The sequence below is a fragment of the Scyliorhinus torazame genome, chromosome 1 (genome assembly GCF_047496885.1).
Source record: "Scyliorhinus torazame isolate Kashiwa2021f chromosome 1, sScyTor2.1, whole genome shotgun sequence".
Lineage (NCBI taxonomy): Eukaryota > Metazoa > Chordata > Chondrichthyes > Carcharhiniformes > Scyliorhinidae > Scyliorhinus > Scyliorhinus torazame.
This window is the reverse complement of record NC_092707.1, coordinates 396,528,677-396,542,246: the sequence shown is the minus strand read 5'-3', so window position 1 is coordinate 396,542,246 and position 13,570 is coordinate 396,528,677. Positions and strand designations below refer to the sequence as shown.

The window sequence follows — 13,570 nt, the reverse complement described above, 5'->3', positions numbered from 1 at the left end:
GATAATCCAGTCCTAAACCAGTAGAATCCAGTCCTACACCAGTAGATTCCAGTCCTACACCAGTAGAATCCAGTCCTACACCAGTAGATTCCAGTCCTACACCAGTAGAATCCAGTCCTACACCAGGATAATCCAGTCCTACACCAGTAGAATCCAGTCCCAACCCAGTAGAATCCAGTCCTACACCAGTAGATTCCAGTCCTACACCAGTAGAATCCAGTCCTACACCAGTAGATTCCAGTCCTACACCAGTAGAATCCAGTCCTACACCAGGAGATTCCAGTCCTACACCAGGAGATTCCAGTCCCACACCAGTAGGATTCAGTCCTACACCAGGAGATTCCAGTCCTACAGCAGGAGATTCCAGTCCTACACCAGTAGATTCCAGTCCTACACCAGGAGATTCCAGTCCTACACCAGGAGATTCCAGTCCCACACCAGTAGAATCCAGTCCTACACCAGGATAATCCAGAACTACACCAGGATAATCCAGTCCTACACCAGGATAATCCAGTCCTAACCCAGTAGATTCCAGTCCTACACCAGTAGAATCCAGCCCTACACCAGTAGAATCCAGTCCTACACCAGTAGAATCCAGTCCTACAACAGTAGATTCCAGTCCTACACCAGTAGAATCCAGTCCTACACCAGGAGATTCCAGTCCTACACCAGTAGAATCCAGCCCTACACCAGTAGAATCCAGTCCTACACCAGTAGATTCCAGTCCTACACCAGGATAATCCAGTCCCACACCAGGATAATCCAGTCCTAACCCAGTAGAATCCAGTCCTACACCAGTAGAATCCAGTCCTACGCCAGTAGAATCCAGTCCTACACCAGTAGAATCCAGTCCTACACCAGTAGAATCCAGTCCTACACCAGGAGATTGCAGTCCTACACCAGTAGAATCCAGCCCTACACCAGTAGAATCCAGTCCTACACCAGTAGATTCCAGTCCTACACCAGGATAATCCAGTCTCACACCAGGATAATCCAGTCCTAACCCAGTAGTATCCAGTGCTATACCAGGAGGTTCCCGTCCTACACCAGTAGAATCCAGTCCTACACCAGTAGATTCCAGTCCTACACCAGTGGAATCCAGCCCTACACCAGGAGAATCCAGTCCTATGCCTGTAGAATCCAGCAATACACCAGTAAAATCCAGTCCTATACCAGTAGAATCCCATCCAACACAAGTAGAATCCAGTCTAATACTTACACCTCCTTCCTATACCAACACCGATACGCACTAATCCACAAAGAATCAACTTTTATTCAGTGTTCCTCCCAGTACCATCATTAACATTGATATCTGTCCCTTATCCATAGAGACCATCCTGTACTTTCACTGACTGCTATTACCTAGCGTCTCTCCCTATATTCACTGACCCTCCCTATAGGTGGTACCCACACAGTGTAATCCTCCCTTTCAATACCTGACATTTAACAAAACAGGTTTTAAAAGGGAATGGGGCTGTAGTTTTTGCTCATCACTTTTACACCTTATAATATTTCTTAAACTGAAACTTTAATCAGAAAGACCCTTGCCATCCAAACCCTTGCTGGCTGACAAGATAGAAGGTACTGTGAATAATATATCAATTCAAAAACCATGAACAGTGCATGATGAACTTTGGGCAACATTTGACAAAGGAATCTCATCATTTCTTTTAGTTCTTTTATGTTCATCATGAGGTGGAGGCCAGTCAAGCACTTATTTAGCCATTTGCTACACGCTCGCTAAATCACCTCCGAGGGCAGTTAATAGTCAAGGTTGTTGGTGTGGGACTGTAGTCACATCTTTCCCAGGCTCGGTAAGGAAAGCAGGATTTCATTCCCTACCGGCAGGCAGTCTGACAGCTTTCACTGGCGTTGGCAATCTTTCCAGAACTACATTCAAAACACACAAACTGCCGAGGTGGGATTTGAACTCAAATTCTCCGGATCATTAATGGGAGTGTTAAATAGACGTGAGTGTGGCTGCTGGGTGAGCCTGTGCCCGGAGGGTCAGCGGTAAATCTCAGGCTTGTCGCACCATCAATTGCTCCGTTCTTGGTGAAGAATTTCAGCAGTGGTTTGGCTGCGTTGTCTTGTGTTTTTAAAAAAATACATTTTATTAAAATTTTTCGATCAAACAAAATTTTCCCATTTTACAACTTTGTAATAATATATACATTGATCGTTTTTAAAATAAATAATATGCTAACTAACGGCAACTGCTAACAACAAAATAAGAAACAACAGAAATAGTAACGAAAATAGTAACTTCGTAAAATCTAATATAAATAACTAATATATAAACACACACATAAAACCCCTGAGGACCCAAATGAGCCCTCTCCCCACCCCCCCTCCCCTCCCCCCTGGGTTGCTGCTGCTACCTTTCCTATTTTCCCTTATCGCTCTGCGAGATAGTCGAGGAACGGTTGCCACCGCCTGGTGAACCCTTGAGCCGAACCTCTTAGTGCGTACTTTATCCGCTCCAATTTTATGAACTCTGCCATGTCGTTTATCCAGGCCTCCACGCCCGGGGGCTTAGCTTCTTTCCACATAAGTAGAATCCTTCGCCGGGCAACTAGGGACTCAAAGGCCAAAACATCGGCCTCTCTCACCTCCTGCACTCCCGGCTCATCTGCAACCCCAAATATAGCCAACCCCCAGCCTGGTTCGACCCGGACCCCCACCACCTTTGAAATCACTTTTGCCACACCCACCCAGAACCCATGGAATACCGGACATGACCAAAACATGTGGGTGTGGTTCGCTGGGCTTCCCGCGCATCTCCCGCACCTATCCTCCACTCCAAAAAATCTACTCAGCCTTGCTCCAGTCATATGCGCCCTGTGTAGAACCTTGAATTGTATCAGGCTGAGCCTGGCACACGAGGATGAAGAGTTTACCCTACCTAGGGCATCTGCCCACAGCCCCTCCTCAATCTCTTCCCCCAGCTCCTCCTCCCATTTTCCCTTCAGCTCCTCTACCATCGTCTCCCCCTCGTCTCTCATTTCCCTATATATATCTGACACCCTACCATCACCCACCCATGCCCCCGAAATCACTCTGTCCTGGGTCTCTTGCGCCGGGAGCTGCGGAAATTCCCTCACCTGTTGCCTCACAAATGCCCTCACTTGCATATAGCGAAATGCATTCCCAGGTGGCAACCCATATTTTTCTGTCAGTGCTCCCAGACTCGCGAACGTCCCGTCTAAGAACAAGTCCTTCACCTTAGCAATTCCTGCTCGCTGCCAAGATTTAAATCCCCCATCTATCCTTCCCGGGACGAACCTATGGTTGTTCCTTATCGGGGACCACACTGAGGCACCCGTCACTCCCTTATGTCGTCTCCACTGCCCCCAAATTTTCAGAGCTGCCACCACCACTGGGTTTGTGGTGTATTTTTTCGGGGAGAACGGTAACGGCGCCGTCGCCAGTGCTTTTAGACTAGTTCCCCTACAGGACGCCATCTCCAGTCTTTTCCACGCCGCTCCTTCCCCTTCCCTCATCCACTTACATATCATTGACACGTTGGCGGCCCAATAATAATCACTTAGACTCGGCAGTGCCAGTCCCCCTCTGTCCCTACTGTGCTGCAGGAACCCCCTCTTTACTCTTGGGGTCTTTCCAGCCCACACAAAGCTCATAATACTCTTGTCCACCCTTTTAAAAAAGGCTTTTGTAATCAGTACAGGGAGGCACTGGAACACAAAAAGAAACCTCGGAAGGACCACCATTTTAACCGCCTGCACCCTGCCCGCCAATGACAGATGCACCATGTCCCACCTCCTAAAGTCCTCTTCCATCTGCTCTACCAGCCGTGCCAAGTTAAGCTTATGCAAGGTTCCCCAGTTCCTTGCCACCTGGATCCCGCAATACCGGAAATCCCTTGTTACCCTCCTCAACGGTAAATCGTCTATTCCCCTGCCCTGTTCCCCGGGGTGCATCACAAACAGTTCACTCTTCCCCATGTTCAATTTATATCCTGAAAATTCTCCAAACTCCCTGAGTGTCTGCATTATCTCAGGCATCCCCTCCACTGGGTCCGCGACATACAACAACAAATCATCCGCGTATAATGACACCCGATGCTCTTCTCCTCCTCTAAGTACCCCCCTCCACTTCCTAGAGCCCCTCAGCACTATGGCCAGTGGCTCAATTGCCAACACAAACAGTAACGGGGACAGGGGACTTCCCTGTCTTGTACCCCTATATAGTCGGAAGTGGTCAGATCGTTGCCTATTTGTAATCACACTTGCCACCGGGGCCCTGTACAGGAGCTGAACCCATCTAATGAACCCCTCTCCAAATCCAAATCTCCTCAGTACTTCCCACAGGTAGTCCCACTCCACTCTATCAAATGCTTTCTCTGCATCCATCGCCACCAGTATCTCCACCTCCCCCTCCGGTGGGGGCATCATCATCACCCCCAGCAGCCTCCGTATATTAGCATTCAATTGCCTCCCTTTAACAAACCCCGTTTGAGCATCATGCACCACCCCAGGGACACAGTCCTCTATCCTCGTCGCCATGATCTTGGCCAAAAGCTTGGCATCTACGTTCAAGAGGGAAATAGGCCTGTATGACCCGCACTGCAGCGGGTCTTTGTCTCTTTTCAGGATCAGCGATATCGTCGCCTCCGACATCGTCGGGGGTAGTGTCTCCCTTTCCCTAGCCTCATTAAAGGTTCTCGTCAGAAGTGGGGCCAGCAGGTCCACGTATTTCCTATAGAACTCCACCGGGAACCCATCCGGTCCCGGGGCCTTCCCTGCCTGCATGTTCCCAATTCCTTTTACCACCTCCTCCACCTCAATCTGCGCTCCCAGTCCTGCCATCTCCTGTTCCTCAACCTTCGGGAACTCCAGCTGGTCTAGGAAACGCATCATTCCCTCTTTCCCTTCCGGGGGTTGAGCCTTATATAGCCTCTCGTAAAATACCTTAAACACCCCGTTCACCCTCTCCGCTCCCCGTTCCATCTTTCCCTCCTCGTCTCTAACCCCTCCGATCTCTCTCCCCGCCCCCCTCTTCCTAAGTTGTTGGGCCAGCAGCCGGCTCGCCTTCTCTCCATATTCATACTGCACTCCCTGTGCCTTCCTCCATTGTGCCTCCGCCTTACCCGTGGTCAACAAGTCAAAGTCCATGTGCAATCTCCGTCTTTCCCTGTATAGCCCTTCATCTGGAGCCTCCGCATATTGCCTATCCACCCTCAAAATCTCCCTCAATAATCTCTCCCTTTCTTTACCCTCTTGTTTCCCCTTATGGGCCCTTATGGAGATCAGCTCCTCTCTAACCACCGCCTTCAGCGCCTCCCAGACCACTCCCACCTGACCTCTCCGTCATCATTAATCCCTAGGTACCTTTCAATACATCCCCTCACCCTTACACATACCCCCTCGTCCGCCAACAGTCCCATATCTAATCTCCAGAGTGGGCGCTGCTCCTTTTCCTCTCCTACTTCCAGATCTACCCAATGTGGGGCATGATCTGAAATGGCTATAGCCGAATACTCCGTTCCTGCCACCTTCGGGGTCAGCGCCCTTCCCAGGACAAAGAAGTCTATCCGGGAGTACACTTTGTGGACATGGGAGAAGAAGGAAAACTCTTTATTCCTTGGCCTAGTAAATCTCCAGGGATCCACTCCTCCCATCTGCTCCATAAAGCCCTTAAGCACCTTGGCCGCTGCCGGCCTCCTCCCGGTCCTAGATCTGGACCGGTCCAGCCCTGGGTCCAGCACCGTGTTGAAGTCCCCCCCCATTACCAACTTTCCCATCTCCAGGTCCGGGATGCGCCCCAACATACGCTTCATAAAGTTCGCATCATCCCAGTTCGGGGCATATACGTTCACCAGCACCACCGCCTCACCTTGCAATCTGCCACTCACCATCACGTATCTACCCCCACTGTCCGCCACTATGGTCTTCGCCTCAAACAATACCCGTTTCCCCACCAGTATTGCCACCCCTCTATTTTTCGCATCCAAGCCCGAGTGGAATACCTGTCCCACCCATCCTTTCCTTAATCTGACCTGATCCGCCAGTTTCAGGTGCGTCTCCTGAAGCATGACCACGTCTGCCTTTAGCTTCTTTAGGTGCGCAAATACTCTTGCCCTCTTAATCGGCCCATTCAACCCTCTCACGTTCCACGTGATCAACCGGGTTGGGGGGCTCTTTACCACCCCCCCCCCCCCTCTCGTCGACTAGCCATCCCCTTTTTTAGACCAGCTCCTCACCAGGCTCCCACGTGCCCGCTTATCCCCCCGACGGCGCCCTCCCGTCCCGACCATCCCATCCTGTAACAGCTCCCCCTTCCCCTTAGCAGCAGCAACCCAGTTACCCCCCCCCCCCCCCCCCCCCTAGATCCCTCCCTAGCTTAGTTGCTCCCCCCATATTGCTTCCGTAAGTCAGCAAACTCTGGCTGACCTCGGCTTCCCCCGTTTATCCTTAGCCTCCCATTATGTGAGGCCCCCTCCTTCCTGCGTCCCCTTTTCCCGCCACAATTTCCATAGCGCGGGAACAAAGCCCGTGCTTCCCTCTCGGCCCCGCCCCTGATGGCGCAGCTCCCTCTCTCCTTCCCCCTCCCCTTCCCCACCGGCGCCCACATTTCTTCGTGTCCCCCCCCCTTCGAGGGGAAAGAAAATTTTCCCCCATCTGATTCACAGTCCCTTACCACCACCTCACTACTTCATTTCATACACTCTTTCTCCAATCTAGTCCAACTTCTCCTCCTCAATAAATGTCCACGCCTCTTCTGCCGTCTCGAAGTAGTGGTGTTTACCCTGGTATGTAGCCCACAGTCTTGCCGGCTGCAACATTCCGAACCTCACTTTCCTCTTGTGGAGCACCGCCTTGGCCCGATTGAAACTCGCCCTCCTTCTCGCCACCTCCGCACTCCAATCCTGATACACGCGGATCACCGCGTTCTCCCACCTGCTGCTCCGTGTCTTTTACGCCCATCTCAGAACCATCTCCCTGTCCTTGTAGCGGTGGAACCTCCCACTATTGCTCGAGGTATTTCTCCTTCCTTTGGTCTTCTCACGAGGACTCGATACGCTCCCTCCACTTCCAGGGGGCCCGTCGGGGCCTCAGCTCCCATTAAAGTATGGAGCATCGTGCTCACATACGCCCCAACGTCGGCTCCCTCTGCCCCTTTGGGAAGACCCAAGATTCTTAAGTTCTTCCTCCTCGAGCTATTTTCCAGGGCTTCCAGTCTCTCCATACACCTCTTATGCAGTGCCTCGTGCGTCTCCATCTTCACCACCAAGCCCTGTATCTCGTCCTCATTTTCGGCAGCTTTTGCCTTCACTCCACGGAGTTCCATCTCTTGGGTCTTCTGCGCCTCCTTTAACCCCTCAATCGCCTGCAGCATCGGCGCCAGCACCTCCTTCTTGAGCTCCTCCACACATCGCCGGAGGAACTCCTGCTATTCCAGGCCCCATACCAACTGGCCTCCCTCCGCCGCCATCTTGCTTCTCACTTCCCTTCTCTGCCACTGCTCCAGAGGATCCTCCGCAATCTGGCCACTATTATCCCTTCTATCCATTCACATCCGGGGGGACTCCCTTCTATGTCGCCTCACAGTGGGTTTAGCCTTCGAAAATTGCCGTTGGGGCTCCCGATAAGAGCCCAAAAGTCCGTTAAAACGGGAGGTGCCGAAACGTGCGACTTAGCTGGTCATCGCCGCACCCGGAAGTCCGGCAGCGTTGTCTTGTTGACGGCTGAGAAAGCAGACTAAACAATAATGTCAGTTCATGACTGAAGACAGCGATGGGGGGCGGGGTTCTCCGGTCCCCTAGCCGTGTGATTCCCGGCGGAGCGCTGTTCCCTGGGCGGCGGGATTCTCTACTCCCGCTGCTTGTCCATGGGATTTTCCATTGCGGACACCCCATGCTGCCGGGAATCCTGCGAGCGGGTGTGCTCTGCCGGCGGGAAGAGAGAATCCCAAAGGCCGGAGAATTCTGGCCCTTTTCTACATTTCCCTTTCCCGGAAAGTAACAAATAAAATCAGACCACGGTAAGTAACGGCGACTCGAACTTGTCGCATGGGAATCCCTCACGGGGCCGGACACATTCCAGAGTCACACTCTGTCGAATATCACTATCTGCTAACTTTCACAAAGAATATCAAATCCTGCAGGTATTTAAAAGCCGCAAGCCCCCCTCCCTCCCATTGTGTCTTGGCCGGGTGCCTGAACTTCAAACTGACCTCAAGGTAAAGAGATGAGACTTAATGGGTTTGATTGATGGACGTGAGGCTGGTGGGTGTGAAAGGTCACTCCCCCACCAGAGTTGCCGGTTTGTCAGCTCTGTCCTGACAACCCCCCACCACCCCTCAAGCCATTTTCCCGGAGGCAGGATGGGGTGGGGAGTGGGTGGGATGCAGCGAGGCTGCCCATCCGCACATGGTGGGTAGCTAATTTAAAACCTTCTGGAGACTTAGTGAGGCCTACTGCAGAGGCCCAACTGGAATTTTACCAAAGTTTCAGGGACTAGCTGTCTTGGAAGCGGCCTTCCGGTGACAGACCAAGGGGACCAACATGCCAGGCAGGCTTTGAGGCCCTCCCTTAGCAGCTGCAGGTCACCCTGTGTAAGGATTTCCCCAGACACAATGGCGGTCCGGCTGATTAAGAGCATAATTGGACAGTGACCCCTCCCTTGACCACTAAGTGGCCAAGCTGGGGGAGAACTGTGCCCCCCACAGTGTGGGGTTGTGACCCCCCCCCCGTTAGACCCTGACATTGGGGTCCTGAAGCCTACTGGGTGAACCCAATCCAAAGTGCCATCTATTCCGGAGTCTGGGAGTTGGCAAATTCCATTTGGCGGAGTGCTTACCAGTGAGGCAGGGACAGGCGCCGGCTTTTTCCGGTAGTAATCGCAGGCGATCAGCTTGAGGTTCAGCGACAGCGCATGGAAGGCCACCAGGTACAACCCGTCTGCGTTCATCAGTGAATGGCAGCAGGAGCTGTCACTGCCATCCACACCCGGGGAGCCTGAGAGTTCTGAAAGAGACAGGCCCACACCAGGCGGTCACCACAGGAATTACAGAGCAACATCAGAACAATCACAATCAATATTTGGAGGTTACCATTTTATTCTTGACTTTTTCCTCTTTGAAATCGCTGGCACAGGGGTGGGGCGGGGGGGGGGGGGGGGGTCATGACTGGAGATTTTTTTTCTAATTCTCCCCTGGAATGTGGGAGTCACTGACAAGGCCAAGATTTGTTGCCCTTCCTTGAAGTGAGTGTCTCACTCAGCCATTTACGAGTCAACCACATTGCAGTTGGTGTAGGCCAGAACGGGTAAGGATGGCCAATTTCCTTCCCTAAAGGACATCAGTGGTGGGATTTTACGACAATTTACGACAACCAGATTGGGTTTTACATCTATTGATAATGGTTGTCATGGTCACCATTACAGAAACTGACTTTCAATTCCAGATTGCATTAGCCTGGGCCTCTAGATTAGTAGTCCTGTGACAATATCCCTATACCACCATCTCCCTTGGATCAGGAGGTGTTATAATGTTTCGCACACAGCATAACCCACTCCCAGTTCAGGTGTTCTGACAATTAGAGCGATCTTTAACCTTCAACAGCAAAGTCCTGAACCATTTTCGCAGAGGTGCGTTCTCTGGTATACTTGCTCCCACGAGAATGCAAGAACTTGCATTTCTGTGGCACCTTTCTCCACCTTGGGAAGTCCCAACGTGCTTTACAGCCAATGAAGTACTTTTGAAGTGAAGTCTATGCTTCATGTTATAATTTTGAAGTTGAAAATATACATATATTTGTGTATTAATAAAGGTAAAAGTGTTTCAGTTTTATTTAGGTTGTTTGTGAGTCTTGGTGCCCGGGAGTCTGGATAGACCCATGGCTAAAAGGTCAGGGACGGAATTCTCTGACCCCCCACCGGGTCGGAGAATCGGCAGGGGGCGGCGTGAATCCCGCCCCCGCCGGCTGCCGAATTCTCCGGCGGCAGGGATTTGGCAGGGGCGGGAATCGTGCCACGCCGGTCGGCGGCCGCTGGCAGCAGCCCCCCCCCCCGCCGATTCTCCGGCCCGCGATGGGCCGAGTGGCCGCCCGTTTTAGGCCGGTCCCGCCGGCGTAAATTACAATAGGTACTTACCAGCGGGACCTGGCTTCGCGGCCGGCCTCCGGGGTCCTCGGGGGGGCGCGGGGGAATCTGGCCCCGGGAGGTGCCCCCACGGTGGCCTGGCCCGCGATCGGGGCCCACCAATCCGCGGGCGGGCCTGTGCCGTGGGGGCACTCTATTCCTCCGCGTCGGCTGCTGTGGACCTCCATGATGGCTGACGCGGAGATGAACCCCCCCTGCGCATGCACTGGGATGACGCCAGCGCACCGTGGCGCTCCCGTGCATGCGCCAACTTGCGACGGCCGGCGGAGGCCCTTCGGCCCCAGTTGGCGTGACGCCAGGCCCCTTCCGCGCCGGTTGGCACGGCGCAAACCACTCTGGCGTCGGCCTAGTCCCTGAAGGTGCGGAGGATTCAGCACCTTCGGGGCAGCCCAACGCTGGAGTGGTTCTCGCCACTCAGTCCCGCCGGAGTGGCGCGCCCCGCCGATTCCCGCAGAATCCCGCCCCAGGTCTTTTGAGTTTACTTGTGTATGTATCCATTCTTACAAGGTGTTACAACTCCTAAAGTTAAGGAGATAGGATAAAAGGGGTTAAAAGTTCAGTGGTTCTGGGGAGGGGGGAAAATCACACAATAGAAGAGCTTTACTGGTGCCTAGCAACAGTAGTCAAGTGACAGAGATACAGAGAAAAGACGAAAAAGAGAGTTTAATGTGTGTCCGAGATCGAGGACAGGAATTTTAAGCACTCTGATAAGTAAAAGTACAAGGCTGCTGGGACAGTGGTGAACTGATTAGTCCAGTGTTTTTCAAACTTTTTTTCCGGTCGACCTTCACGACTCACGCCGGCTGACCTTCACGACCCACGCCGGCCGACCTTCGCGACCCACGCCGGCCGACCTTCACGACCCACGCCGGCCGAACTTCGCGACCCACGCCGGCCGACCTTCACGACCCACGCCGGCCGACCTTCGCGACTCACGCCGGCTGACCTTCACGACCCACGCCGGCCGACCTTCGCGACCCACGCCGGCCGACCTTCACGACCCACGCCGGCCGACCTTCGCGACCCACGCCGGCCGACCTTCACGACCCACGCCGGCTGACCTTCACGACTCACGCCGGCTGACCTTCACGACCCACGCCGGCCGACCTTCGCGACCCACGCCGGCCGACCTTCACGACCCACGCCGGCCGACCTTCGCGACCCACGCCGGCCGACCTTCACGACCCACGCCGGCTGACCTTCACGACTCACGCCGGCTGACCTTCACGACCCACGCCGGCCGACCTTCGCGACCCACGCCGGCCGACCTTCACGACTCACGCCGGCTGACCTTCACGACCCACGCCGGCCGACCTTCGCGACCCACGCCGGCCGACCTTCACGACCCACGCCGGCCGACCTTCGCGACCCACGCCGGCTGACCTTCACGACCCACGCCGGCCGACCTTCGCGACCCACGCCGGCCGACCTTCGCGACCCACGCCGGCCGACCTTCACGACCCACGCCGGCTGACCTTCGCGACCCACGCCGGCCGAGAAAATGGTTTTCTGTCCCTTTGGCCCCAATGGTCCCTTTGGCCCCCCAAACGTGAAAAGATTAGGCTGCGAGCACATCAAAAAAATCCGGCCGCACTGCGCATGCGTGCCTGATCTTCATTCGCATGCGCACCGATCATCGGGCACGCATGCGCAGTGTGGCAAAATTTTAAAAATCTGTTCCTAGCCATATTGAAGGCTGCTCTCAGCTGGCATTATTAACACCCGGCTGCTGCGGCTGTTGCGCATGGATTTGCGCGATTGGGAGCGCCGCGACGGACGGCTCCGCAACCCTCCCGACACCTGCCCGCGACCCACCCGCGGGGCGCGCCCCAGAGTTTGACAATGCCTGGATTAGTCAGTTATAGAACTCAGTAAAGTGATCGGTTTAGCCGAGGTGCTACTGGAACTCATTTGTTTGTTCTGCTGTTGAAGAGACAGTGAGTTTAGAGTGCCATTTATGGGTGTCATGTAAGAGATACGAGTTGGGTGACAGCATTGAATGAATGACCAAGAATTCACTGGAAGAAAACCATTTGCAACGGTGCGAAGCCCAAACGAGAAGCTGTTGTGTCAAGCGAGTGGAAACTCTTCACTGGTTTGTGTCTGTAAAGATATTACTAGGGTGTTCCGGTGGCGGCTATGAAGGAGTAAGTCGCACATTTGGTGGCTCCCGCTCGGGTCGGACTTTTGGACCTTGTCCCCCGATTTTCTACCGGACTTGAATTGTAAAATTGATGACAGAGGCAATTGTGCACTGAATTCCCACATCGGTGCATGGAGAGAAGGACTAGAAGTGCTCGTAAAGGCAGAAACAGAAAGACAGAGAGGGCTTCGGCTGAAGCTGCAGCGGGAGACAGCATGGCGGAGGACCGGACCTCTGGTTTGTCGACCCAGCGGTCAACGGAGCAGCTGATGCAAGTTATTCAGGAAGACTTTGCTAAGCAGAAACGGGACTGCTTGGACCCGATAAAAGAGTCGATTGAGCGGCTGGAGCTTAGATTGGACGCCCAAGATCGGGCGATCCAGAAAGTAGAGAGGCGCTGGCTGAGCAGGAGGAACATCAAACTGCGGTGGAGTTGGAGGTGGGGATGCTGAGAGACCAGCAGAAGAAGCTCCTGGAGAAGGCGGAGGACCTAGAGAATAGGTCCCGCCGGCAGAACTTGGGAATCGTTGGGCTCCCGGAGGGGTCGGAAGCAGCGGACGATGGGGCGTACATCACTGACATGTTTTAGAAGCTGCTGGGGGATGGGGCATTCTCCCGGCCCTTGGAGGTGAACAGGGCTCACAGAGCACTCGCGAGGAAGCTGCGACTGGGAGACCCCCCCCTGGGAGCCCCCCCTCCCGAGGGCAGTGGTGGTGAGATTCCACAGGTACTTGAAGAATGAGCGCACTCTACAGTGGGCCAAGCAGACACAGAGCTGTAAATGGGACAACAGTATCCTGCGGGTTTACCAAGACCTGAGTGTGGAGGTGGCCAGGAGACGAGCAGGCTTCAACCAGATTAGGTCGATCCTTTTTAAGAAAAAGGTGAAGTTCGGACTGTTGTATCTGGCCCGTCTCTGGGTCACGCACGAGGAACAGCACTTGTATTTCGAGTCGCCTGAGGGCGCGCTGGACTTCGCGAAAAGGAAAGGACTGGTGGTGGACTGAGAACTTTTGAACTTTGCTGCAATGTTCTTCTTTTTTGTTTTGTTTTGTTTTTCTGTTCTTTAAAAAAAAAGTTTCTCATTTTTTTTTGTGGAAGATGTTTGTGATGCCGTTTGCATTGATTTGGGACCAGCGGTAGAGCTGAGTGAGTTAAGGTTTTCATTTGCACTGTTGGGGAATGAAGGTGTGCTTGTATAGATCTTTGTGTTTTTCGGTCAGGCAATTGTGTGGGGATTGTTTGATGTTGGAGTATGTTTGTATCAGCGGGGGGGAGGGAACAATAGGTGGGAGACTATCCG

The 13,570-nt window shown here is 53.6% G+C and overlaps 1 protein-coding gene across 1 annotated transcript in view; it reads right to left on the bottom strand.

Moving 5' to 3' along the window:
- The window catches only part of arfgef3 (ARFGEF family member 3), a 363,850-nt gene that overhangs the window by 59,390 nt on the left and 290,890 nt on the right, over positions 1 to 13,570 (bottom strand). The window contains exon 13 of the mRNA XM_072513502.1: positions 8,823 to 8,989. Coding sequence (XP_072369603.1) covers positions 8,823 to 8,989 — 167 coding nt within the window. The remainder of the gene's footprint in view (positions 1 to 8,822; positions 8,990 to 13,570) is intronic.